The sequence below is a fragment of the Pelophylax lessonae genome (assembly GCF_965119305.1).
Source record: "Pelophylax lessonae genome assembly, chromosome: 5".
Classification (NCBI taxonomy): domain Eukaryota; kingdom Metazoa; phylum Chordata; class Amphibia; order Anura; family Ranidae; genus Pelophylax; species Pelophylax lessonae.
Genome location: NC_138772.1, coordinates 211,201,897 through 211,226,265, shown reverse-complemented (window position 1 = coordinate 211,226,265; position 24,369 = coordinate 211,201,897). Strand labels below are relative to the sequence as shown.

The 24,369-nt window shown below is 41.3% G+C and overlaps 1 protein-coding gene across 1 annotated transcript in view; it reads left to right on the top strand.

Moving 5' to 3' along the window:
- The window catches only part of ITPRID1 (ITPR interacting domain containing 1), a 192,878-nt gene that overhangs the window by 143,679 nt on the left and 24,830 nt on the right, over positions 1–24,369 (top strand). Inside the window, exon 10 of the mRNA XM_082259492.1 lies at positions 21,678–21,754. Coding sequence (XP_082115618.1) covers positions 21,678–21,754 — 77 coding nt within the window. The remainder of the gene's footprint in view (positions 1–21,677; positions 21,755–24,369) is intronic.

The following is a 24,369-nucleotide window of genomic DNA, read 5'->3' as shown; positions in this document are numbered from 1 at the left end:
TATTTGTTGTTACCAACGCCAACCAAAACTTTTTCTGTTTTGTGAAGCACACTGCATACACCCTAAAGTACTTTTTTGATAAGGAAAGATTAAGTTTTTTTTGACAAATGAAGAAAACCTAGAGCAGCCTTACTCAACCTTTAAACCACTTGCCGACTGCCGCACGACTATTTACGTCTGCAGTCAGCCCCTCACAGGCAAAGCGACGTAGGGCTACGTCACTAGCCTGTAAGGGTTTTGGTAGCGAGCGTGTGCCGCCGGATGCGCGCTCCCGCTCGGTCACGGACCCCCCCCCGCGTGTGTGTCCGGCGGACCTGATGTCCGCCGGGCACTCGCGATCGTCCGTGACAGCGGGAGAAAGGCAGTCTCCCCTGTGTAAGAATGGTGATCAAATGGTTCTACTATGTAGGACCGTTGATCACTGTTCTTACACACCAAGCCACAGCCAATCACAGTTAGAAACACGCCCCTAGGACACACTTAACCCCTCCCTCTCCAATACAGTTAACTCCTTCACTGCCAGTGTCATTTTTACAGTAACAGTGCATATGTATAGCACTGATTACTGTAGTAATGTCACTGGTAACCTCAAAAGTGTCAAAAATGTCAGTCAAGGGTCCGATCTGTCCGCCTCAATGTCGCAGTACCGCAAAAAAAATCTCAGATCGCCGCCATTATGCGTTAAAAAAAAACAACAAAAATGACAAAAATCTTTCCCTTTGTTAGTAAACGCAATAACTTTTGCGCAAACCAATCAAAATACGCTTTTTGCGATTTTTTTTTTTACCAAACATATGGTAAAAAAAAAAAATTGGCCTAAAATTTAAAAAAATTTAGATTTTTACATTTTTTGGGGGGGAATTTCATATAAAAAAATGTGAAAAATATTGTTGTTTTTGCAAAATTGACGCTCTTTTTTTGTTTATAGCGCATGATCAAAAAATCGCACAGGTGATCAAATACCACCAAAAGAAATCTCTGTTTGTGGGAAAAAAAAAGGACACCAAGTTAGTTTAGGTACAGCATTGCACGACCGCGCAATTTTCCATTAAATTCACGCAGTGCCGAATCACAAAATAGGCCCTGGTCAGGGAGGGGGTAAAATCTTCCGGGGCTTAAGTGGTTAAACACAGAGGAACCCTTGAAATAATTTTCAGGTCTCGGGAACCCCTGCTAAAAATGACTATATTCACAAGTCATGATACATTAGTGTGATGGTCAGTGGGATGAATGCTCCTCACATTGTGGACACTGGAAAGAATGACCTTCTTCGAGATAGCTAAAAAGATCAATGGTGTCAGGGGAATTTATCTGAGAGGCAGAAATTGCCCACTGCTTAAGGAACCCCTAGCAACCTCTGGAGGAACCCTAGGGTTCCACAGAACCCTGGTTGAGAAACACTGAGCTAGAGTAACATGGATGACCCTGATTGTTGTCACTGCAGTGACATGCATAACGACACTCACTGCCATTGTGGCAATACTAATGACCGCTCGCCCCCAGGGTTGCGATGTGCATGACTCCTGCCACATATATACAATATAAAGTACTGTATAATATACTATATATATATATATATATATATATATATATATATATATATATATACTGTGTGTATATATATATATATATATATATATATACACACAGTATCTCACAAAAGTGAGTACACCCCTCACATTTTTGTAAATATTACATTATACCTTTTCATGTGACAACACTGAAGAAATTACACTTTGCTTCAATGTAAAGTAGCGAGTGTACAGCTTGTATAACAGTGTAAATTTGCTGTCCCCTCAAATTAACCCGACACACAGCCATTATTGTCTAAACCGCTGGCAACAAAAGTGAGTACACCCCTAAGTGAAGATGTCCAAATTGGGCCTATGTCTCAATATTTTGTGGGGCCACCATTATTTTCCAGCACTCCCTTAACCCTCTTGAGCATGGAGTTCACCAGAGCTTCACAGGTTGCCACTGGAGTCCTCTTCCACTCTGGAGCTGATGGATGTTAGAGACCTTGCGCTCCTGCACCTTCCGTTTGAGGATACCCCACAGATGCTCAATAGGGTTTAGGTCTGGAGACATGCTTGGCCAGTCCATCACCTTTACCCTCAGCTTCTTTAGCAAGGCAATGGTCAGCTTGGAGGTTTGTTTGGGGTCGTTATCATGTTGAAATACTGCCCTGCGGCCCAGTCTCCGAAGGGAGGGGCTCATGCTCTGCTTCAGTTTTTCACAGTACATGTTGGCATTCATGGTTCCCTCAATGAACTGTAGCTCCCTTGTGCTTCAGCCCCAGACCATGACACTCCCCCCACTATGCTTGATTGTAGGTAAGACGCAATTGTCTTTGTACTCCTCACCTGGTTGCCATCACACATGCTTTTGGTCTCATCAGACCACAGGACATGGTTCCAGTAATCCATGTCCTTATTCTGCTTGTCTTCAGCAAACTGTTTGCGGGCTATCTTGTGCATCATCTTTATGAGGCTTCCTTCTGGGACGACAGCCATGCAGACCAATTTGGTGCAGTGTGCTGCGTATGGTCTGAGCACTGACAGGCTGACCCTTCACCCCCTTCAACCTCTGCAGCAATGTTGACAGCACTCATGCGTCTATTTCCCAAAGACATCCTCTGAATATGACGCTGAGCATGTGCACTTAACTTCTTTGGTTGACCATGGTGAGACCTGTTCTGAGTGGAACCTGTCCTGTTAAACCGCTGTATGGTCTTGGCCACTGATGCTGCAGCTCAGTTTCAGGGTCTTGGCAATCTTCTTATAGCCTAGGCCATCTTTATGTAGAGCAACAATACTTTTTTTCAGATTCTCAGAGAGTTCTTTGCCATGAGGTGCCATGTTGATCTTCCAGTGACCAGTATGATAGAGAGCGATAACACCAAATTTAACACACCTGTTCCCCAGTCACACCTGAGACGAGTCACATGACACCGGGGAGGGAAAATGGTTAATTGGGGCCAAATTGGACATTTCCACTTAGGGGTGTACTCACTTTTGTTGCCAGTGGTTTAGACATTAATGGCTGTGTGTTGAGTTATTTTAAAGGGAAAAGCAAATTTACACTGTTTTACAAGCTGTACACTCACTACTTTACAGCAAAGTGTAATTTCTTTAATGTTGTCACATGAAAAGATATAATAAAATATTTACAAAAATGTGAGGGGTGTACTCACTTTTGTGAGATACTGTGTGTATTTATTTATATCTATCTATCTATATATATATATATATATATATATATATATATATATATATATATATATATATATATATATATACTGTATATGCAATACATTTTTTTCAAAAAACCTATATAAGATATGAAGTGTACACAATTTTGCCTAAGAACATTGCTGCTCAACAGATTCTCTGTCACGATTTTCTAATGTTATGATGTCAGAATAAAAATCTACTATGTTCAAATCCAGCAGAAACAAGGGTTATGCTAAGAGAACACCTCCTCGTTCTAACATTATACATTTCATTAAGCAAATGCGCCAACCCAACACGGTTAACTTCCACCTCAAAAATGCTAATTGCCTTACTGTCTTTGCCTTCGGTACTTTCTGAGTCATGTCCCAGAACAAGCATGCAATTCTCACTTCTCTGGCTGCAAACTTGAGTAAGCAGTAACTAATGAAGCTAGAGTATTAGCGTTATAGCCAGGCAATTAACATTGACAGGAGGTCATCAGTGGCATCATATGTATTTGTTTGTAATAGATTTCATTTTACAGACAGTTAAGGGAATGTCAAAATACACTTATCTGACATTAACTTAATTCGTTCTCAGTTTTCTTGTGGTCAGCACTCCAAGTTTCCATTTGAACACTACTACAGGCGATAATTAGCTGTATGGTAGCTACAGCATGAGCTGCATTTATCTCTAGGCTTCTGGAGCTCTGACTTGGCACAATAAAAGTTTTGAGAAGTACAAATGCTACCTTAGAGGGAAAACAAACTGGTGACTTTCTCTTGGCACTGCTATCGTAACTCACTTTTAATAAACAAAGCATATCTTTTGTAGGGGAAGCTTGCAGATCACAAGGCCAATGGAAATTCCAAATGCAAAAAAACGTGTCCAATAATTACCAGGGTAATCCTGTTCTGTTCTAATATTTTGTTCTTTATCAGGGTTATTAAAGAATGCCCCCTTAGAGAAGTAAATAATCTGCCATTAATGATCTGCTGAAAATGCTAAGTGCACTGCTTCTCAAGATAGCACAGGTGCTTAGGTGCAAAAACACACGAAACAGCTTGTGCTATGCATTTACAGGTGTTTTCATTGAAGTCCATTGAGCCAAAAATGCATGACGCAGCTCCAAAAAAAGCTCAGGGGCTTATTGCTATCACATGTCACTGACATACGTTTCAGAAAGTGGCTCAAAAAGCCTAAAAGTTGTAGGAACAAACAGGCAACTAGCATTTTTAGAAGGTGGTCGGGAGTTGAAGATCACACACCTCTTTAATGACAGGTATCTCTGAAGTGATACTAAAGGCATTTTTTTAAAATTAACAAACATGCTATACACTTGTTATGTGGGCACTCATACGGGTTTGCACTGTCCATTGACACAGCTGCGAAAGCCAAGAACTTCTGCTGCTGTGTCTGAGCCAATAAAGAGGGAGATAGCCTGGAGAGCAGCTTCTCTCCCACCCATCACTTGATATCGATGGGGCTCAGGTAAGTATTTGGGGAACTGGGGGGAGCTACACACATAGAATGTATGAAGGTAAACACCTTCAGAGTTTAGAAACACTTTAAATAACTGCAAATAAGAGCAAAGTGTAGAGTGCAGTAGCCCATGCCAATGAGTAAAATATAATTTTTTGGTCAACTGACTTCAGCAAATTGAAAGCTATTTGTCTGCAATGGCTTACTGCACTTTACAGTTCAAATTTGATTTTGCACTATATATCTTAGGTTTACCTTCATATAGCGGTGGGTAAAGCTGTGCACCCTAAGAATGTACTAGGCACCGTATCTAAAAGTGTATGGTTTTATATACAGACGTTTCTGAGCTGTATGCTGTCGAACTAGGCAGAAAATGTAGCATTGTCCTAGGACATTTTTTTTTTTCTTTGATGCATCTTCTAAATACCAGTAAGACGTTTGTAACTGCAATTGCAATTCTTGCTTCTCCATCCACAATTATTGTAAACCTAGGAAACTTCTGTAGCCACAATCTGGCCAAAAATAACCAAGACATAAACTAGGAAAATCCATATTTCAGCAGCACTTTATTACTAACGGTTTAACTTTTTTTGTGGTAGTGCTTGGACCATTTTTACTGACAAATGGTTGATGTTCAGAATCAGAATGCTTACATGGCAGCCATGTATAGTGTATGATAGGGGAGATTAGGCAGGTAGTTAGTGGATAGTCAGTTTAGTGCAGTCAGTGTAGTGTACACGCATACCCTACTTTTAAATTGTATGGATATGTCATAATCCTGGGTCCCATCTCGGTGCTCCCCAAGTTTGGTGTCCCTGTCACTTTTGGTTCGTGAGCAGTGCCATGTCAAGCTGACCAATATTTCCCATAGACGCCAATGTTAAAGACGGGAAGCAGTGCGTTGTCAAGCTGACTAAGATTTCCCATAGATGCCAAAGTTAAAGATAGGGAGCAGTGCCATGTCAAGCTAACCAATATTTTCCATAGATGCCAATGAGCACTGAAAGCTGAAAATTGGTCTAGGAAGGAAGGGGGTGAAAGTTCCCTGTTAAGTGGTTAAGGGGAACCCAATGACAGAATTTAAAATACAAACAGCGTAAGGGTCCCCTCCAAATTCCTTACCAGGCCTTTCGGGTCTGGTATAGATTTTAAGTGGTACTCCACGCCAAAAAAAAAATGGCGTGGCCCCCCCAAAACCCATACCAGACCCTTATTTCAGCATGCAGCCTGGCAGGCCTGGAAAGGGGGGGGACAAATGAGTGCCCCCCCTCCTAAACCTTACCAGGCGGCTTGGCCTCAACATTGGGAGGGCACCCCAAAGCACCTTGTCCCCAAGTTGATGGGGACAAGGGCCTCTTCCCAACAACCCTGGGCTGTGGTTGTGGGGGTCTGTGGGGGGGGGGGGCTTATCGGAATCCGGAAACCCCCTTTGACAAGGGGGCCTCCATATCCCCCCCCCCATGTGAATTGGTATCAGGTACATTGTACCCGTACCCATTCACCAAAAATGTTAAAACCACAGAAATTTAGTTTTTGACAAGTCCTTTATTAAAAAGAAAAAAAATAGTTTCCCTCGATGTAAATCCATTGTCAATCATGATGCCCTACGGACCTGAAAAATAGAAAAAAGTTAAAAAATGCTTCGCCTCTTAAGAGGCTACCTGCCGTATGCCAATCTTCATTTTTCACAGTTCTTTTATAGGTAAGGAGCGGAGCCACACGATTCTGATGTCACGTGACAATACATTACAGCCACGAACAAGTTTAAATTACATTTTTTCCCTTAGAAATGTCTCCATACATCGTACAGATGTGCCACTTTACAGGCACATCATTTTTACTGTTTCACTTTAAGCATCATTAAAATCACTGCTCCTTTAAAAACAATTGTTTAAAAAAAAAAAATTGCATTGATACATGTCCCCTGGGGCAGTACCCAGGTCCCCATACACTTTTTATAGCAATAACATGCATATAAGCCTTTAAAATGAGGACTTTTGATTTTTAATGTTTGTGTCTCATAGACTTTAATAGCGTTTGCATGTTCACTAGAACTTTTTCCCTGTTCGAGATGTTCTGGTGCGGACCGAACAGGAAGGTGTTCAGCTCATCCCTACCTATAATGCAATTAGCACATGTGCTAAATAAAAGGGGCTGTCATCTATGCTCTTATTGCATTACCAAGCCCCAACTAAACAAGACAGTGTACAACTGCTTATGAATCTGAGTTCTGGTATTGGGACATGGTTTACTTCCCTTGCATAGATAAAACCGCATCAATTGCTAAGTTTTCGTATTTGTGCTGCATATTAATATACTGAACAGCTCAGGAACCTTACCTCCATGACCTCCATAGGGTCAGGACCTGGATTTACATATCAGGAGCCTATAGGCGAAGAATTCTGAAGCTACCCCCTCCCCCCCAAAAAAAAACAAAAAACACAGTAACACTGACTTTTTTTTACTTGATAAATTACCGCAAAGGTCAAGGAAATGCAAACTTTCTGTAAAAAGTACACTTTTATTTTAGGGCAAACACATGCAATAAACCACACATATTTTTTTGGTAAAATATAAATGAAGGCCTCTTGACCCCTGTAGGGAAAGAGAGCCTTTACTGATGGGGGCATGGCCAGGAGTTGGGATCAAGCAGGAGGATATATGGGTCAAATGGATTGGGCGGAGCCTTGGGTATGGTGATGGGCATGAGCTCAGTTAGGAGGAACTTCCCAAGGAATTCTGGGTCCTTTTGAGAAGAGTAGCGGTGAAGAACTGCCCACCCTGTTGTTCGGTCGGTCTGTCACAGCTTTCGTGGTGGTTTTGACCTTGCCAGTGCTAAAGTTCCGGTAATGAGTTACGCCATTGTTTGTAAATTGGGGGTAGGCTGTCTGTCAGGCACTGATGGTAAGGACAGACCCTTCTCCCTTACCCCTTTTTGGAAGTTATGTTAATGACTAAGAGTGCTCACAGTACAACTGTGACTGGCACTGGTCTAGACGTGTTCTGGTTTGTTATTGGAAAATAAATAAAAGCAGTGGCCTTGCCCTTTCCAACTTAATTGTGGTAAGCGTGGTTTTTTTATATGGGGAGGGGGCAAGGGGGTGTTGGGTTATTACGTTAACTTTATTTCTGGGCCTATGCGCCTCAGCAGTCAAGAGGAGGTTACGCAAAGTAAATAGATGCCCAACATGTCAAACCTTAAATTTTTGTGCGCCGGTGAAATGGCGACATACTTCAGTACCCTATAATTTCTATATTTCCTATAGGCGCACTTTAAAAGCCCCCTACAGATCATCAGTTTGCAGAGTGTTACAGAGGAGGTCTTGTGCTAGATTTATGTAACATGTGTATTTCAATCAACGTTTTCACATGTTGGTGTCTCTGACGTGTGTGTTTACATTCTGATGTGCCTATATATGAGGGTGGGGAGGCCTTCTTTTTTGGCAGGGGGATTTTATGTGCTTGAGTGTAACTTTATTTTTTTCCAAAAAGTCCCCTATGTGAGGATTTTTAGGTGCCAAGTTCTCTTTAATGAAAAATGCAGGGTCTAAAAGACTCCACTGAATGTATTGCAATGCAGATCGTATTGCAATACATCCCTTCTCAGTTATGCTAGCCGGGGAAAGTGACATGGTGACCCGGATGTGATGCCATACATGTCACTTTCCGGGTCATCAACAAGAAGGGGAGGAGAACAGATGTGTGTCCGCTCTTCTCCCTCACCTGCACCCGCTGGCACCTGCCACGTCAGTCATGGGCCCGCAGATGGGCAAGCGGAGATAGGAATACATGGCAAGGGGGGCCCCAGTACTGGGGCTGTATGGAAGCATTTAGGCGGCAGCGCAGGAGTCTTCCTGTCAATTTTAAAACAATCCTGGTGGCTGAAGCCACTGAAGTGCGTGTGAAACCCCCTGCTGGCAGGTCCCTACAACTTACGGACCTGGCAGTGAAAGGATTAAAGAAAAAATGACAAAAAAACACTTCATACTGACAGGGGCTCTAGGAAGGGTGCCTGTAGGCACCCGTCTACAGTGCCTATTTGGAAACTCAGTCAATGTCCTGTAATCACAATCAATAGTCCAACTGTTCTGTGTCATTTATATGCTATCAAGCTGACATAGGCTTCTCTGTTATATTAGGTGTTATGAGGATGAGGTTTGCTACAGAGCTAAAGAAACAGATGAACACAAAAATATATATTCACCAAGGTACATCAATACGTACTAACCTGACTAATTAGCAATAAAATATACAGGCTTTTTTTTACTCCTTATATGATGTATGAACTCCTTATTATCAGTCATTTGTACCATTGTTATAAATAAGTAATTGAGCTGGGGAAAAGGGATAATCCTTATTTAATTAAATTCATCTATACTCCCAGGTTGGCAGCAACAAGACATATGTGAGACTAATACCCTTAGTCTGCCTGCATGCATGTGCAATTATAAAATCACTCTACAGTTGCACTGGCAGTTTAGTGTTGCTTTTGGCATTTACAAATTCTTTTATTTTGTGACTTTTTCACCAAACACATATGCTGAAGCAGATGTTGCTTATTTGTTGTGTATTCAGTTCTGTAGGCACTGGCAGCCGATAGCATTGTTCAGCAATGAAGCTCTGTTCACAGACTTACTTTAGGACCCGGCAACTGTGAAGCCGGCTGAGCTGGCAGTGAATATGTTATTGCTATAGCATATCGCTGACTGTTTATATCACAGAGCTTGCGATCTGAATACAGGAATCCCTTCTGATTAGAAGATAAGTCAGACAATATGTGATAATTATTTTCTTGACCAGGGTCAGGTAGCTTCTTGAGATTCCATCATTCAGTTGACAGTAGGAATTTGCCAGTGTTTTTGCTAGGTTTTGTACATTGCATTTTCAGTTTAGACTCAGATAAGCCCATGTGGACAATATTTCCTAAATGTACAATTTACATTCAGTTTAAAGATATCAGTAATGGTTGTGGCAATGTGGTACATTCCTCTACCTTTGTCCAGATGTCTTCAGGCTGGTCACAGGGTGCCCCAGGTTTATCAGATTTTTGTCTTGGTTCCAATTGAATGCAGAGAGAGCCACTGATGTGATGGCGTCAAAAATACTCTTAACATCAGTACTGTGAATGAAGGCCACAGTGCCACTGCCCATGATACACTGCACTGCACTATGTCCTTTATCTTCCTGGGTGTCTTTCAACCCTAAAGACTAAGGACATCTCAGAGAAGAGATAAAGTTGGGGACAGCACTGGATTAAAAGGACATATTGCAGCCTGAGCTGTTTTTTCTTTAACACTGCTGCGGGACCTTTTGTTAGAGGAAAGTAGCCCAGAGGGGTTTTTAAAGCGGTAGTAAACTAGTTCAAAATAAAAAAATACCCATGCAAAGCAATGTTATAATGTGCATGTTTAGGAGATATTTACTGTACCTATAGGTAAGCCTTTTTGTAGGCTTACCTATAGGTAAAAATCAGCCAAGGAAGTGTATTCCCACTTTAAAACAACCCTTGGAAAGCCCCTACCACCATGAATGCTGTCACAAATCTCCCATTTACATTGCTGGTCGTTAGCACTGGCTTTGTGCTAACAGGATCCTCATGGTCTACCACAGGGAGAGGCAAACAGAGAAGATGACAGTGCCCTCCAAAGATGATTTATTTGAGTTTTTTTGTTACTGCCCGACCCACAGGTTTCTTCCCTTATAAGTAAATTGAACAAATGCCATTTTTGGTTGTTGTTTTTGGCACAGATACACATTGTGGGTTTTCAGCTGCCTCAATGAGTCTGAAATTTGTGTGTGTGTTCTGTGTCTTACACCCTACAATCTCCTGCTTGTTTCTGTGTCTTACACATTTCAATTTGACTGCACATTCTACTTTAGAACTATCGTGTAGAGGCTGCCTGACTGGATACAAATTTAATTGGCCAGTGTACGTGGATCTCATTAGTTTTGGTAAATATACAGGAGATTGTACAAATACTGTACAGACAGATTGTAAGCTGTATTTAGGGTGGGGACGCCTTCAAGATGAGCCTGGTCTCAAAGTATTCTTTGTTTTATACATGTCCCAACTTTAGTTCTCATGTACAGTAGCTTGAGTTACACTGAGGGAAAAAAAGTATTTGATCCCCTGATGATTTTGTACATTTGCCCACTGACAAAGAAATGAAGGGTCTATCATTTTAATGGTAGGTTTATTTTAATGCTGAGAGACAGACAAAAAATGCATTTAGCAAAACATGACTTAGCGCTTGGTGGCAAAACCCTAGTTGGCAATCACAGAGGTCAGACGTTTCTTGTAGTTGGCCACCAGGTGTGCACATATCTCAGGAGGGATTTTGTCCTACTCCTCTTTGAAGATCCTTTCCAGGTCATTAAGGTTTCAAGGCTGACACTTTGGTAACTTAAACCTTCAGCTCCCTCCACATATTTTCTATTGGATTAAAATCTAAAGACTGGCTAGGCCATTCCAGGACCTTAATGTGCTTCTTCTTGAGTCACTCTTTTGTTGCATTGGCCATGTGTTTTGGGTCATTGTCAGGCTGGAATACCCATCCATGACCCATTTTTAATTCCCTGGCTGAGGGACAGAAGTTCTCACCCAAGATTTGACAGTACGTGGCCCCGTCCATTGTCCCTTTGATGCAGTGAAGTTGTCCTGTCCCTTAGCAGAAAAACACTGCCAAAGCATAATGTTTCCACCTCCATGTTTGACAGTGGGGATGGTGTTCCTGGGGTCAAAGGCAGCATACCTGCTTCTCCAAACAAAGTGGGTTGAGTTGATGCCTAAGAGCTCCATTTTGGTCTCATCTGACCACAACACTTTAACTCAGTACTCCTTTGACTCATTCAGATATTTATTAGAAAACTTCAGACGGGCCTGTACATGTGCTTTCTTGAGCAGGGGAACCTCACGGGCGCTGCAGGATTTCAGTCCTTCAGTGCGTACTGTGTTACCAATTGTTTTCTTGGTGACTATGGTCCCAGCTGCCTTGAGATCATTGACAAGATTGTGTAGTTCTGGGCTGATATCTCACCATTCTCATAATCGTTGTAACTCCACGAGCTGAGATCTTGCATGGAGCTCCAGACCGAGGGAGATTGACAGTTATTTTGTGTTTCTTCCATTTGTGAATAATTGCACCAACTGTTGTCACCCTTTTACCAAGCTGCTTGACGATGGTCTTGTAGCCCATTCCAGCCTTATGTAGGTCTACAATCTTGTCCCTGATATCCTTGGACAGCTCTTTGGTCTTTGCCATGGTGGAGAGATTGGAATCTGATTAATTGATTGCTTCTGTGAACAGGTGTCTTTTTTTTTCAGATAACAAGCTGAGATTAGGAGAACTCCTTTGGGAGAGTGATCCTAATTTCAGCTCATTACCTGTTTAGAAGACACATGGAAGCCAGAAATCTTCCTGGTTGATAGGGGATCAAATACTTATTTCACTCATTAAAATTCAAATCAATTTATAACTTTTTTTAAATGCATTTTTCTGGATATATATATATATATAATCTGGGTATCTGGATATAAAGTGTAGGTATTACACTTTGTAGAGGTGTCTTGACATGGCAGTGTGGATTCAAATATATGCAAATGTAAACAACAAAAACGTCAAGGTAAGGGGCAATCATTATATAGTTGAGGATGGCATAGAGTGATTGCCAGGTTTGTCATATTTACCATTTAAAGCCTAAGTTTAGTTTTAAAAAACAGGTCAAGGGATGTTCTTCAATGTGGTGCATCCCTTGTGCTGCTGTGTCCTGGATTAGCAGAAACCTAGCTATGTCTGCCCTTTCTGTCTAAATTGGCAAGGCCTCATTAACACCTCTAAACAGCCCGTTGGCACAAATGATGCTCAAGATTTTGCATTACTTTCTTTTATCAGGCAGTGACAACCCTATGTCTTGAAGAAAATGAAAGCAAAAAAGACAAATTTAAAGTTCACAATAAGCTATAAAACCCATGAAATAATTGATGTGTGTGTGTTAAAGTGGTTGTTAACCCACACTGCTAAGTTTATATAACCCTCTTTTTTTCCTAATGCTAGGTGCTCCTGTCACTGTGTTTTATAAAAAAAAAATGCTGGCTTTACCCGATTTCAGAGCGCCGATTGGCCGTCATGTGACCTGCTGCCTCTCTGAAATCGGGTAAAGTCAGCATTTTGTTTTATAAAACACAGTGACAGGAGCACCTAGCATTAGGAAAAAAAAGAGGATTATATAAGATATTAAAACGTTTTTCAGAAGCAGGAGGGGAGGGGGCGGGCACCTGACACAGGAGCAGAAAGCAGGGAGGGGAGGGGGAGGAGGACAGAGGGAGACAGAGGACAGGAGAGCTGCGGATGACAGAGACAGGTACACTGACCACGGTGTCAAGGCTAAGCAGCCATGATACACAGTGGTCAGTTTACAGGGGGGAGGGCAGAAACTGGCAGGATTAGCCAGGTATTTCAGGTGATACAGGGGGCCAAGCACTGTGCTGTACAAAATGCTTTAAAGGAATAGGATCATTATTTTACTATTTTGGGGGTAACAAATGCTTTAAAAATATGTATAGGAACCACTTAATGTACATAGTTTCCATTTAGGTTTAAACACCTATTTAAAATAAACATTGTGCTATTTTCATATTACATTGCTGCAGCATGTGTACTTTTTGATGGAAATACAGTGCATTGCGAAAGTCCCCCTTGAACTTTTCGACCTTTTGCCACATTTCAGGCTTCAAACATAAAGATATAAAACTGTAATTTTTTGTGAAGAATCAACAACAAGTGGGACACAATCATAAAGTGGAACGAAATTTATTGGATATTTCAAACTTTTTTAACAAATAAAAAACTGAAAAATTGGGCGTGCAAAATTATTCAGCCCCCTTATGTTAATACTTTGTAGCGCCACCTTTTGCTGCGATTACAGCTGTAAGTCGCTTGGGGTATGTCTCTATCAGTTTTGCACATCGAAAGGCTGAAATTTTTGCCCATTCCTCCTTGCAAAACAGCTCGAGCTCAGTGAGGTTGGATGGAGAGCGTTTGTGAACAGCAGTATTCAGTTCATTCCACAGATTCTCGATTGGATTTAGGTCTTGACTTTGACTTGGCCATTCTAACACCTGGATATGTTTATTTGTGAACCATTCCATTGTAGATTTTGCTTTATGTTTTGGATCATTGTCTTGTTGGAAGACAAATCTCCGTCCCAGTCTCAGGTCTTTTGCAGACTACATCAGGTTTTCTTCCAGAATGGTCCTGTATTTGGCTCCATCCAACTTCCTATCAATTTTAACCATCTTCCCTGTCCCTGCTGAAGAAAAGCAGGCCCAAAACATGATGCTGCCACCACCATGTTTGACAGTGGGGATGGTGTGTTCAGGGTGATGAGCTGTGTTGCTTTTACGCCAAACATAACGTTTTGCATTGTTGCCAAAAAGTTTGATTTTGGTTACATCACCAGAGCACCTTCTTCCACATGTTTGGTGTGTCTCCCAGGTGGCTTGTGGCAAACTTTAAACAACACTTTTTATGGATATCTTTAAGAAATGGTTTTCTTCTTGCCACTATTCCATAAAGGCCAGATTTGTGCAGTATACGACTGATTGTTGTCCTATGGACAGAGTCTCCCACCTCAGCTGTAGATCTCTGCAGTTCATCCAGAGTGATCATGGGCCTCTTGGCTGCATCTCTGATCAGTCTTCTCCTTGTATGAGCTGAAAGTTTAGAGGGACAGCCAGGTCTTTGAAAATTTGCAGTGGTCTGATATTCCTTCTATTTCAATATTATCACTTGCACAGTGCTCCTTGGGATGTTTAAAGCTTCGGAAATATTTTTGTATCCAAATCCGGCTTTAAACTTCTCCACAACAGTATCTCGGACCTGCCTGGTGTGTTCCTTGTTCTTCATGATGCTCTCTGCGCTTTAAACGGACCTCTGAGACTATTACAGTGCAGGTGTATTTATACAGAGACTTGATTACACACAGGTGCATTCTATTTATCATCATTAGTCATTTAGGTCAACATTGGATCATTCAGAGATCCTCACTGAACTTCTGGAGAGAGTTTGCTGCACTGAAAGTAAAGGGGCTGAATTATTTTGCACGCCCAATTTTTCAGTTTTTTATTTGTTAACAAAGTTTGAAATATCCAATAAATTTCGTTCCACTTCATGATTGTGTCCCACTTGTTGTTGATTCTTCACAAAAAATTACAGTTTTATATCTTTATGTTTGAAGCCTGAAATGTGGCAAAAGGTCAAAAAGTTCAAGGGGGCCGAATGCTTTCGCAATGCACTGTATATTGGATCATAAACCGCACCCCACTTGGCCACTGTATAATTAGTAATTACAGTCAGGATGGACAAACATTGTTATTGGAGAACATATCCTTCCAGAACAGTAGCTTGGGTGCAGTCTTCGGGCCACACAGCTGTGCAATCTGTGACGTTGTGCACACAGGACACAGCAAATGATTGATCAGGATACCAGGCTGCTGTGGCCCTGGTACCATGTGAAAAATCACAGCAATCACATAAAAAGTAGTAAGCAATGTTTTTTATTCATGACCTCATTGCTTACTACTGTGATTTCTATGATTGGTCACATGGTCAATCACAGCCTTGTACCATGTGATATCTGTGGCAAATCACAGCTATCACAGTATTATTAGCTGCAGGAATGCAGCAGGTGAGTGTCAAAAATGATTGCTTATACAGCCATCATGGCTGTAAAAACAATCACAGTGTTAAAAAAAAATCCCAATCACTCCCCTAGAGCAGCACTATGGTGACACTGTAATGGTCTGGTGCCAGTATGTAAAAAAAAAAAAAAAATTGTTTACATTTTTTTTTTACATACTGTCACCATTTAGAGTCCCCAATCACCACCACCCACTCTCTGTGTCCCTGACAACCACTGTATCAGTCACAATGTCCCTGATAACCGTCACACCAGTTACAGTGTCCCTGATCCCCACCACACCAGTTACAGTGTCCCCGATCACCACCACACCAGTTACAGTGTCCCTGATCACCACCACACCAGTTACAGTGTCCCTGATTCCCACCACACCAGTGCAGCGTTGCCTCTGCCTGCCATCTGTACTGACCCTGGTCTGTTTATTGACTATATTTCTGCTTGCTGCCTGGATCAATCATTTGCTTGTTTGCTGACCATGTCTCTGCCTGCAACCTGAACTGACCCATTTGCACATCCTACTGACTATGTTCCTGCGAGACACCAGTCCCAGCCATCCCCTGCAGACAACTGTACTTCTTGAACAACAGAAATTTTTTTGTTCTTCTTTTCTTTAACCTCCTGTATTTCCTGCCCACTGAACACTGGCTTGCTTGGCTTATAGGAACTGGGACTGCTATAGGTCATGCTACACTAATCTATATTCCCTGATCATTTGTAAAGAGGTGACCATTACAGCACATTGTAGTCATGCTGTGTTTCAATTTTTATTGTTCTTCTGCATGTTAGCCCCAAAGAAGGGGCTTTGATAAAATAAAATGTATTGGCTGTATTTAATGTTCCTAACCAGGGTTTTCTATACTTTCTAAATAAAGGGCCAGCTTTTTGTCCTTAAACTTTAGGAGGGGGGGGGGGGGGGGCGGACTGTAGCCAGTGGAAATAGACAATGTTTCTGGCATCAGTGGGAGAAAACTGTGCCCCAACTTTGGTATTAGGGGTAGGCATAGTGCCCCATTGTTGGTGTCAGTGGGAGAAATAACGCCCCATTGTTGATGTCAGTGGCAAGAATTATGCCCCATTGTTTGTGTCAGAGGGCAGAATAGTGTCTCATATCAGCAGAATGAATAGTTCCCCATGAGCAGGATGAAGGCATTTTAAGGGCTGCAGTTTGGAGACCCCTGCTCTAAACTTATCAATGTTTCAAAAAGACTATAGTGATACAATATTTTGTAAAAGGTGCTCCTCAATACCTACTTCAGAGTCTGTGTTTACAGCTAAGGACAAATCAGAAACAGTATGTGTGCCAGCATTTTTTATTGGAGAAAATAAACTCAGGAAGGGTCGTAAAGGAGCAGACTTAATTCTACAACATAATTCCTTCCCCTTCTACTTTTCTCACAAAGTTTTTGTAATTTAGTCAAATTTTTAAATGTAGCCATTCACATAATAAAAGGTAAACTAGTTAGGTGTTCTGTATTTTTCATTTCTTCTTTCTTTTCCTTAAAATGTAAATTACATTGCAAGCTGACTTCTGCATTTTAGATATAGAATGTTTGTTGTATCAATATTTTATTTGCAATTATTACTTGAATTAAACCACAAGATGGCAGTGCTGGAATATTTACTTTACCACCAGATGTACAGTGACTGCTAACAAGGTCCTTTCCATGCTCTGGGAATATTAGACAGTTCTTTTTTGGTGTTTTTTTTTTCTTTTTTTTTTAAAGTGAACCTGTAAGTATATATCATATATATATGAGAGCTTCCATTATACCTTTCAGTATCAGTTTATATGCAAAAGACACACTTCTTTCCCATCAGTATGCAGAATTAATACACAAAAACTCAATTGGGTAAAGTTGATGCTTTTTCTCTCAACTACTTTTCCTTTATGCTGGCAGCTGAGGATAATGACACAGGAGGGGCAGAGGGGTGTGGTTTCGAAATAGGGAGATTTTCTCCAAAAGAGGGACATTTTGGTATGACTTTGCTAAATATTTCTTAAGCTGCATGCAACAGGGTTAGAAGAATCAGTTCTACAAACTTCAGAATGCCCCCCCCCCCCACACACACACACACACACGCACACACACGCACACACACACTTATTTTTAGAGTCCAGTAGTACAAAAAATTGCAGAGAGGGAAAGTATCATCCATCATTTCAGTCACTGAACCCAGAAGCACTCTGCTTTGAATGCTTCCGGGTTCAGAGCTGTCAGATACTGGCAACTCAGGCAGGGTTAGCACCTGATTGATTATGGACTCTTTTTCCTCAATAGGCTCTGGTATAGTGCAGGATAGGCATTGGTTCTTTCAGAAAATATATATAGTAATACTTTGGGGGCTTTAAGAATGTTTCAGGTAAAACAATTTACATTTTGGTATGCCCCCCCCCCCAAAAAAAAGGATGGCCGCAAAAGCAGGCTAAATTTATGAGATGACTAACATAGAAAACTAGGATCTTTTAGTGACTTGGACTTACATGTACTTTAAGTAAGCCTTTAACCCAAACACTTTTAAGAGAGTATAATACGTCTTTAAACTTTAATTAAAAATGACCAAACATGTCTTGTTTACTGAAGGTGTTCACTTTTCACAAACAGACCTGAGGCCTACAAACCCAAAGAGAAACAAACATAAACTGAGCCAGCTACCTTAGGGAAGAGTACCAAATGACAATTATCTATATTATTCCTACAGTACTTTAAATTTTTAATTTATTTTTGCATTTTAATTTCACTGCCTCTGTATTATCCTCTTATATTATATGTATATTTGTATGCTTTTGTACTAAATATTTTAAATGTATACCTTATTTTTATATTTATGTAAATGTTTAAACTTCTATTTGTACATTTATGTGAACTCTACAGTGAATTACAATATATGCTTTCTATTTACCTATATTATTAATCACAAGTTCTTACAGCAAGATCTCCTTACCATTTAAATATAATATGGATAGCATTTGAGACCTCAAAGTTACAGCTTTGGCAGTGGGTCTGCAACATACATACATACATACATACATACATACAGTATATTTACAGATGCGATCCAGATTTTGTCACATAGGTATTTAACCAAGGTTTTGCTATTATGCTGTGAATTGCCCTAATAACTTTTAAACCCAAAGAGATGTTATGTGTTTTTAAAGTGAACCAGTACTTTGCCCATGATGGTCAAAAAAACATGTTTGCTGTACAAGAGACAGCGTTAGCAGTATTTATTTACCTTCAGTGCATTCCCCTGATCTGTTCACAGCTCACTCAGAGGTCCAGTTTAATCTCAACATGAAAGTCAAACTATCCACAGGTTCCTCCCTGCTTGACATTTAAAAATATTCAGGCCTGGCCATTGTCCACATAAGCACAACAATCCGCATTGTAGGGGAGACCAAGAAATGCCACGTATTCCTTCGTTCCTTCAAATTCTAGGTATTTCCCCAGGTTGCAGTTGCAAATCTTGGCAGTAATGAATGTATTGGTGTGGGAAGGTAGGTAAAAGCTGACTCCTGTAATGTAATGATAGCTTGCCCAATATTGGTAAACTACAGGCTCACTTTAATTATGCCTAGGTACACCATACTGAAAACAATACATTGTGGAAAAATGTTATCATTTATTTATTAAAAGAAAATAATACAGAATGTGCATTTTATTTGTTCTACAATACACAACTGACATGATCATTTTGAAGGCTAATAAGAGTACAGCTATTTAGAAATATAAAATGCCCTGGTAATATTCTTTGACGGACATAATATAGAAAAATCAGCATAGAGTTTTCTTTTGTGATGCCTTAATGATGCTTTATTCTACACAATACCTAATAGTCCAATACACAGTGTTATCTATATGCACATGCACAAAAAATAAAAATGTAACTTTGCTGCCATCAAGTGGATTTTTAGCATATTACATATTACAATGACAACATTAACCTGTCACATAGGACAGGATTCTCTCTTTAAAGATATTTTAATGTTACTTTTGGCACATCTACAAACAAGGGTTTTTCCCAAATAACATATTCTGAAGCAAATATTATATATATATATATATATATATATATGAAATATATATTTTTTTTCAAAATGTATATACAGTAAAACCTTGTATTGCAAACAAAATTTGTTCCCAAAATATGCTTGTAATCCAAAGCACTCTTTCTTATATGAAAGATAATTTCCCCATAAGAAATAATAGAAACTTAGTTGATTCATTCCACAGCCATTTATTCATAGGTCCTTCAGTTTATAATCCATATAAAAAGATTATAGCAATGTGATAGGTTGTGTAACCATAAAATGTCCATCCACAAATGGCACCTCCACAAGGGGATTAGAAGGAAAATCCAGCAGGAGCCAAAGTGTAAAAAAGAGAAGAGAGGTGCCTCTAAGTGTAGCAATATGGTTATGTTTAATGAAGGTTCAACAGTTAGCAACTCACATGGTTGATGATTAAAAGAGGCACATCGAAGTATACAGGCAACTGGGGTAAAGCTGTCCATATAGACCATCTTCCGCACTGCCGCCTCTCACCGCTGTCAGTCTGCAATCGTGCCCGGGAAGACTACCCTGCAGTAGAGCAATCTGATAGGAAGGCATGAGGCACTCTTGGAGCGCAGTGTGGAAGGGATGACGTTGATGGCAGTGGGGAGGATGGTCTATGTGGACAGCTTTACCCAGTTGCCTGTATACTTAGATGTTCCTGTTTTAATCATCAGCCATGTGAGTTGCTAAATGTTGTACCTTCATTAAATGTAACCATATTGCTACACTTAGAGACACCTCTCTCCTCTTTTATACTCATGTGTGACATGAAACTACTTGTATATCAAGACATCACTTGTTTATCAAGTCAAAATGTATTAAAAATGTGCTTGTCATAAAAAACGCTCTCAAACCAAGTTACTTTCATTCTAAGGTTTTATTGTACATCAAACCCAGACACAGCAAAATGTTCTACCACTAGTCTTTTAATTAAAATAAATGTTGAAATGTTGCAACATCCACATAGTTAAAGTTGATTAACTGCTTCAGAGTAACAGCAATTTTTGTTAGATTGTTTGGCTATCATTTTCCCAGCCTGTTGAACAAAACACTAAACAGGATTGTGCATTTAAAAATATTAACATATTCTCCCAACAACAGCCTGCAGCTTCTCAGGTTCTGTTTGTACTTGGCTGTATTACTGTAGAAGATGTTTCTGTCCACCACTAGAGGGAGCTGTTGAGAAATGGAACAGGGGCTTAGTAATAAACTGAAGGAGCCACCCATCTTCTGTCTCTCAAGAAACTCCCCTAGTGGTGGCTGTAAGAATCTTCCTTAGCAGCACAGCAGGCTAAATATTGGCTTGTTTAGAATATTTCTCAGCATTCAGGGAGAATGACGTAGAAAAAAAAAGAATGAATAAAATATGCCTGTGGAAACCAAATGAACCGGGTGGAAAGTGCAGGCAAGCACTCTTACCCTTATGATTGCCTTATGATTGATTGCCCTTATGATTTATATGATACGAATTACATATTTATGACCAAAGTATTAATGGGAGCCAAACCACAAAGTGAAACTTAACTGTTTGTAATGCTGTCACAGGAAGACTGCCAACACATTTTAGGGGCAACAAAACTCTCCCTTCCTCAGGGCTTAGAAAGATAGAACAAGGACTTAAAGGAAACTATAACCAATAGAAAAAGCTTTTAACTCCTGCAGATTCGTTTGTTATAGCCCCAAGCCAAAAGGAGTTTTTTCATCAGAATAAATATGAATCTATTTGGGTATTGTTAACTCTGAGTCCATTCAAGTCCCTTATTCTATTCTTCTAAGCCTTAATGAAGGTGGGGTTATGTTGCCCATGAAATGCATTCAATGTTTTTTTTGCAATGGTATTAGAAATAATTAAGGACGTTTTTCACTCTTATATAGCCCATTTGTATTTTTCTACTTTGAGTTGCTTTCGGGGTACCTATTGAGGCACGCTTGTGTGTTTGAGAGCTGCTTTACCAGAGCCAGTAAGCCAGGTTTGAAGATTGCATTTGTAATATTGGAATAGGCATTGAAGTTTCAGTGCCTCCTAAATGTGTTTTGCTGATGTCTGTAACCAAACCATGTTCTGCGTGAAGCTTGGATGTTCTTCCATTGTTGGTATATTGGTAGCTAAAAAAGCTGGCATGCAAAGTGGACCCTAGACGTCATTAGACTGCACTAGACTACAAGCCCCTACTCTGTAAAGCACTGTGGATTTTGCTAAATAAATGAAATGTTTTTCATATGTTTTGTAGAAATAACACGAACAAACAGTTGCCAGTCTGACAGCAGTGGTTTTCAAGAAGATCCTCCTGAACCTTTACCCTTAAAGGTAAGATAAATTTGTATGCTATTTGTCCACCTTTATATCAGGAAGCAAGAGAAATCTTGGCATCTTGGGAAAGCTAAGATTTTGCAGATACCGGTTGCAATGGCTCCGCACAAGGAGTTAAACACTATTTTTGCTTTTAAATTTTGAAGGCAAGCAAATAACTCCCATTTCAAGAAGGCTCCTCTGTGCTTTATACTGGTTCAGTAGAGGACTGTTTATTATGAACTGGCAATTGCCAGGTAAAGTAGTGCAGTGCTCAAAAGTGAAAAATGTCCTGGTCATGAAGGGGGTAAAACTTTCTGGAGGCCACCTTACCAAAACCTACCTAGTGATACTTTTTCATCGGGCCATAAGCCCTACTCCAAAGAAGCCATGGTTTTCATACACTGAACTAATTATGGCCAACAAACCCGAAATAGCTGTATGCTGTTTGGAATAACTGGTTCTATACTGTTAGGCTGTATCTGTGCTTTAAAACATTGGTTCTAAATGCACACTGGGCCTGGGGCCCTGGGGTACAAAGAAATTATTGGTTTGTCTTTTGCCGGCATCCATAAATTATTTGTGTTGAGAAATTGTATTGTGTATTATGGATTTAAGAAGGCTTTTTTTTAACCTGTCACCTATACCTTCTGGTATGTACTGTATGCTTGTAAGAAAAACAAGTTAATTCTATTTACAGAAAATGCAGGGTTTTATGTGGCCCAGGGCCATTTTACAGTACATTAAGTTTTTACATGAAATTACGGCAGTGGCGTAGCGTGGGTTGTCAGCACCCAGGGCAAGGCAAGTAATTTGCGCCCCCTAACCCGCGGGATTTTAGCACTCGAGTCTCTTCCACTAGATTAGTTAAAGAAACCCTTACCCCCTAAGCACATGTATTGTTTGTTATGAAAATACTGATGTAATTAAAGTAAAATGCATTTAAATACAAGTTTGAAAAACCAGCTGCCCCCTTTCAATGCAGAGAGACCAGCGTGCCCCCTTTCAATGCAGAGAGACCAGCGTGGCCCCTTTCAATGCAGAATGACCAACGTGCCCCCTTTCAATGCAGAGAGACCAGCGTGGCCCATTTCAATGCAGAATGACCAACGTGCCCCCTTACAATGCAGAGAGACCAGCGTGCCCCCTTTCAATGCAGAATGACCAGCTTGCGCCCTTTCAATGCAGAGAGACCAGCGGGCCCCCTTTCAATGCAGAGAGACCAGCTTGCCCCCTTTCAATGCAGAATGACCAGCGTGCCCCCTTTCAATGCAGAATGACCAGCGTGCCCCCTTTCATGGCAGAGAGACCAGCGTGCCCCCTTTCAATGCAGAATGACCAGCGTGCCCCCTTTCAATGCAGAGAGACCAGCGTGCCCCATTTCAATGCAGAATGACCAGCCTGCCCCCTTTCAATGCAGTGACCAGCATGCCCCCTTTCAATGCAGTGACCAGCGTGCCCCCTTTCAACGCAGAGAGACCAGCGTGCCCCCTGCCAATGCAGAATGACCAGCTTGCCCCCATTCAATGCAGAATGACCAGCGTGCCCCCTTTCAATGCAGTGACCAGCGTGCCCCCTTTCAACGCAGAGAGACCAGCGTGCCCCCTTCCAATGCAGAATGACCAGCGTGCCCCCATTCAATGCAGAATGACCAGCGTGCCCCCATTCAATGCAGAATGACCAGCGTGCCCCCATTCAATGCAGAATGACCAGCGTGCCCCCATTCAATGCAGAATGACCAGCGTGCCCCCATTCAATGCAGAATGACCAGCATGCCCCCTGTCAATGCAGAATGACCAGCGTGCCCTCTTTCAATGCAGAGAGACCCGCTTCCTGATTGGCCAGGAGGAGGATCCGTGTGACAATAGCGAATTTGCATTCGCTATTGTCACACAATGGGTGGGCTCGGGGCGCACTGCTCTGCGCCCCGGGTCCACCCTTTTTTGAAGCCTATTAGAGCCTCTGGCTCTAATCCGGTGATTAAAAAAAAACCCATTCTGTGACAGCGCCAGGCTGCTCACTCACTCGCTGCTAAACTGACTGAGCAGTGAGGAGAGGCAGCATAGGTGGGGCTTGGCTTGAAACGCCACCCCACCCTACACCAATGGACAGGTGAGGCACAGTCCAGCCCCGCCCCGAGCCGACCCGACACACCATTTTCAGCCATAGGGCGGCCACACTGGACATCTCCCAGCCTAAAGATGGAGGCAGCCGCAGACAGTGTGTGAACTGTGTATGTCAGAGTCAGACAGACAGAGTGACACTGCGGATGCGCCCCCCCAGATGTTGTGCCCGGTGCGGCCGCCCCCCCCCCCCTGCACCCCCACGCTACGCCACTGAATTACGGAACATACCATTTGTCTTTCGGTGTTATGGTCACCAGAACAAATATTGAAGGGTAGTCTTCCCAGTGAAAGCACACATAGCAGTATAAACTTGACATCAGCTCTAGCCTTCCTTTCTCTATCCTAAAAAATACATTGCGTTTTGGCTAGAGATGCACTTTAATTACAGGTAGCTATTTCTGGTTGAATGTACAGGTTACATAACTGACATTACTGACACATGCTTAGGATAGACTGGACTTTATCTGCATAGACATACAGGAGTTGGTTTACTAAAACATGGGAGTG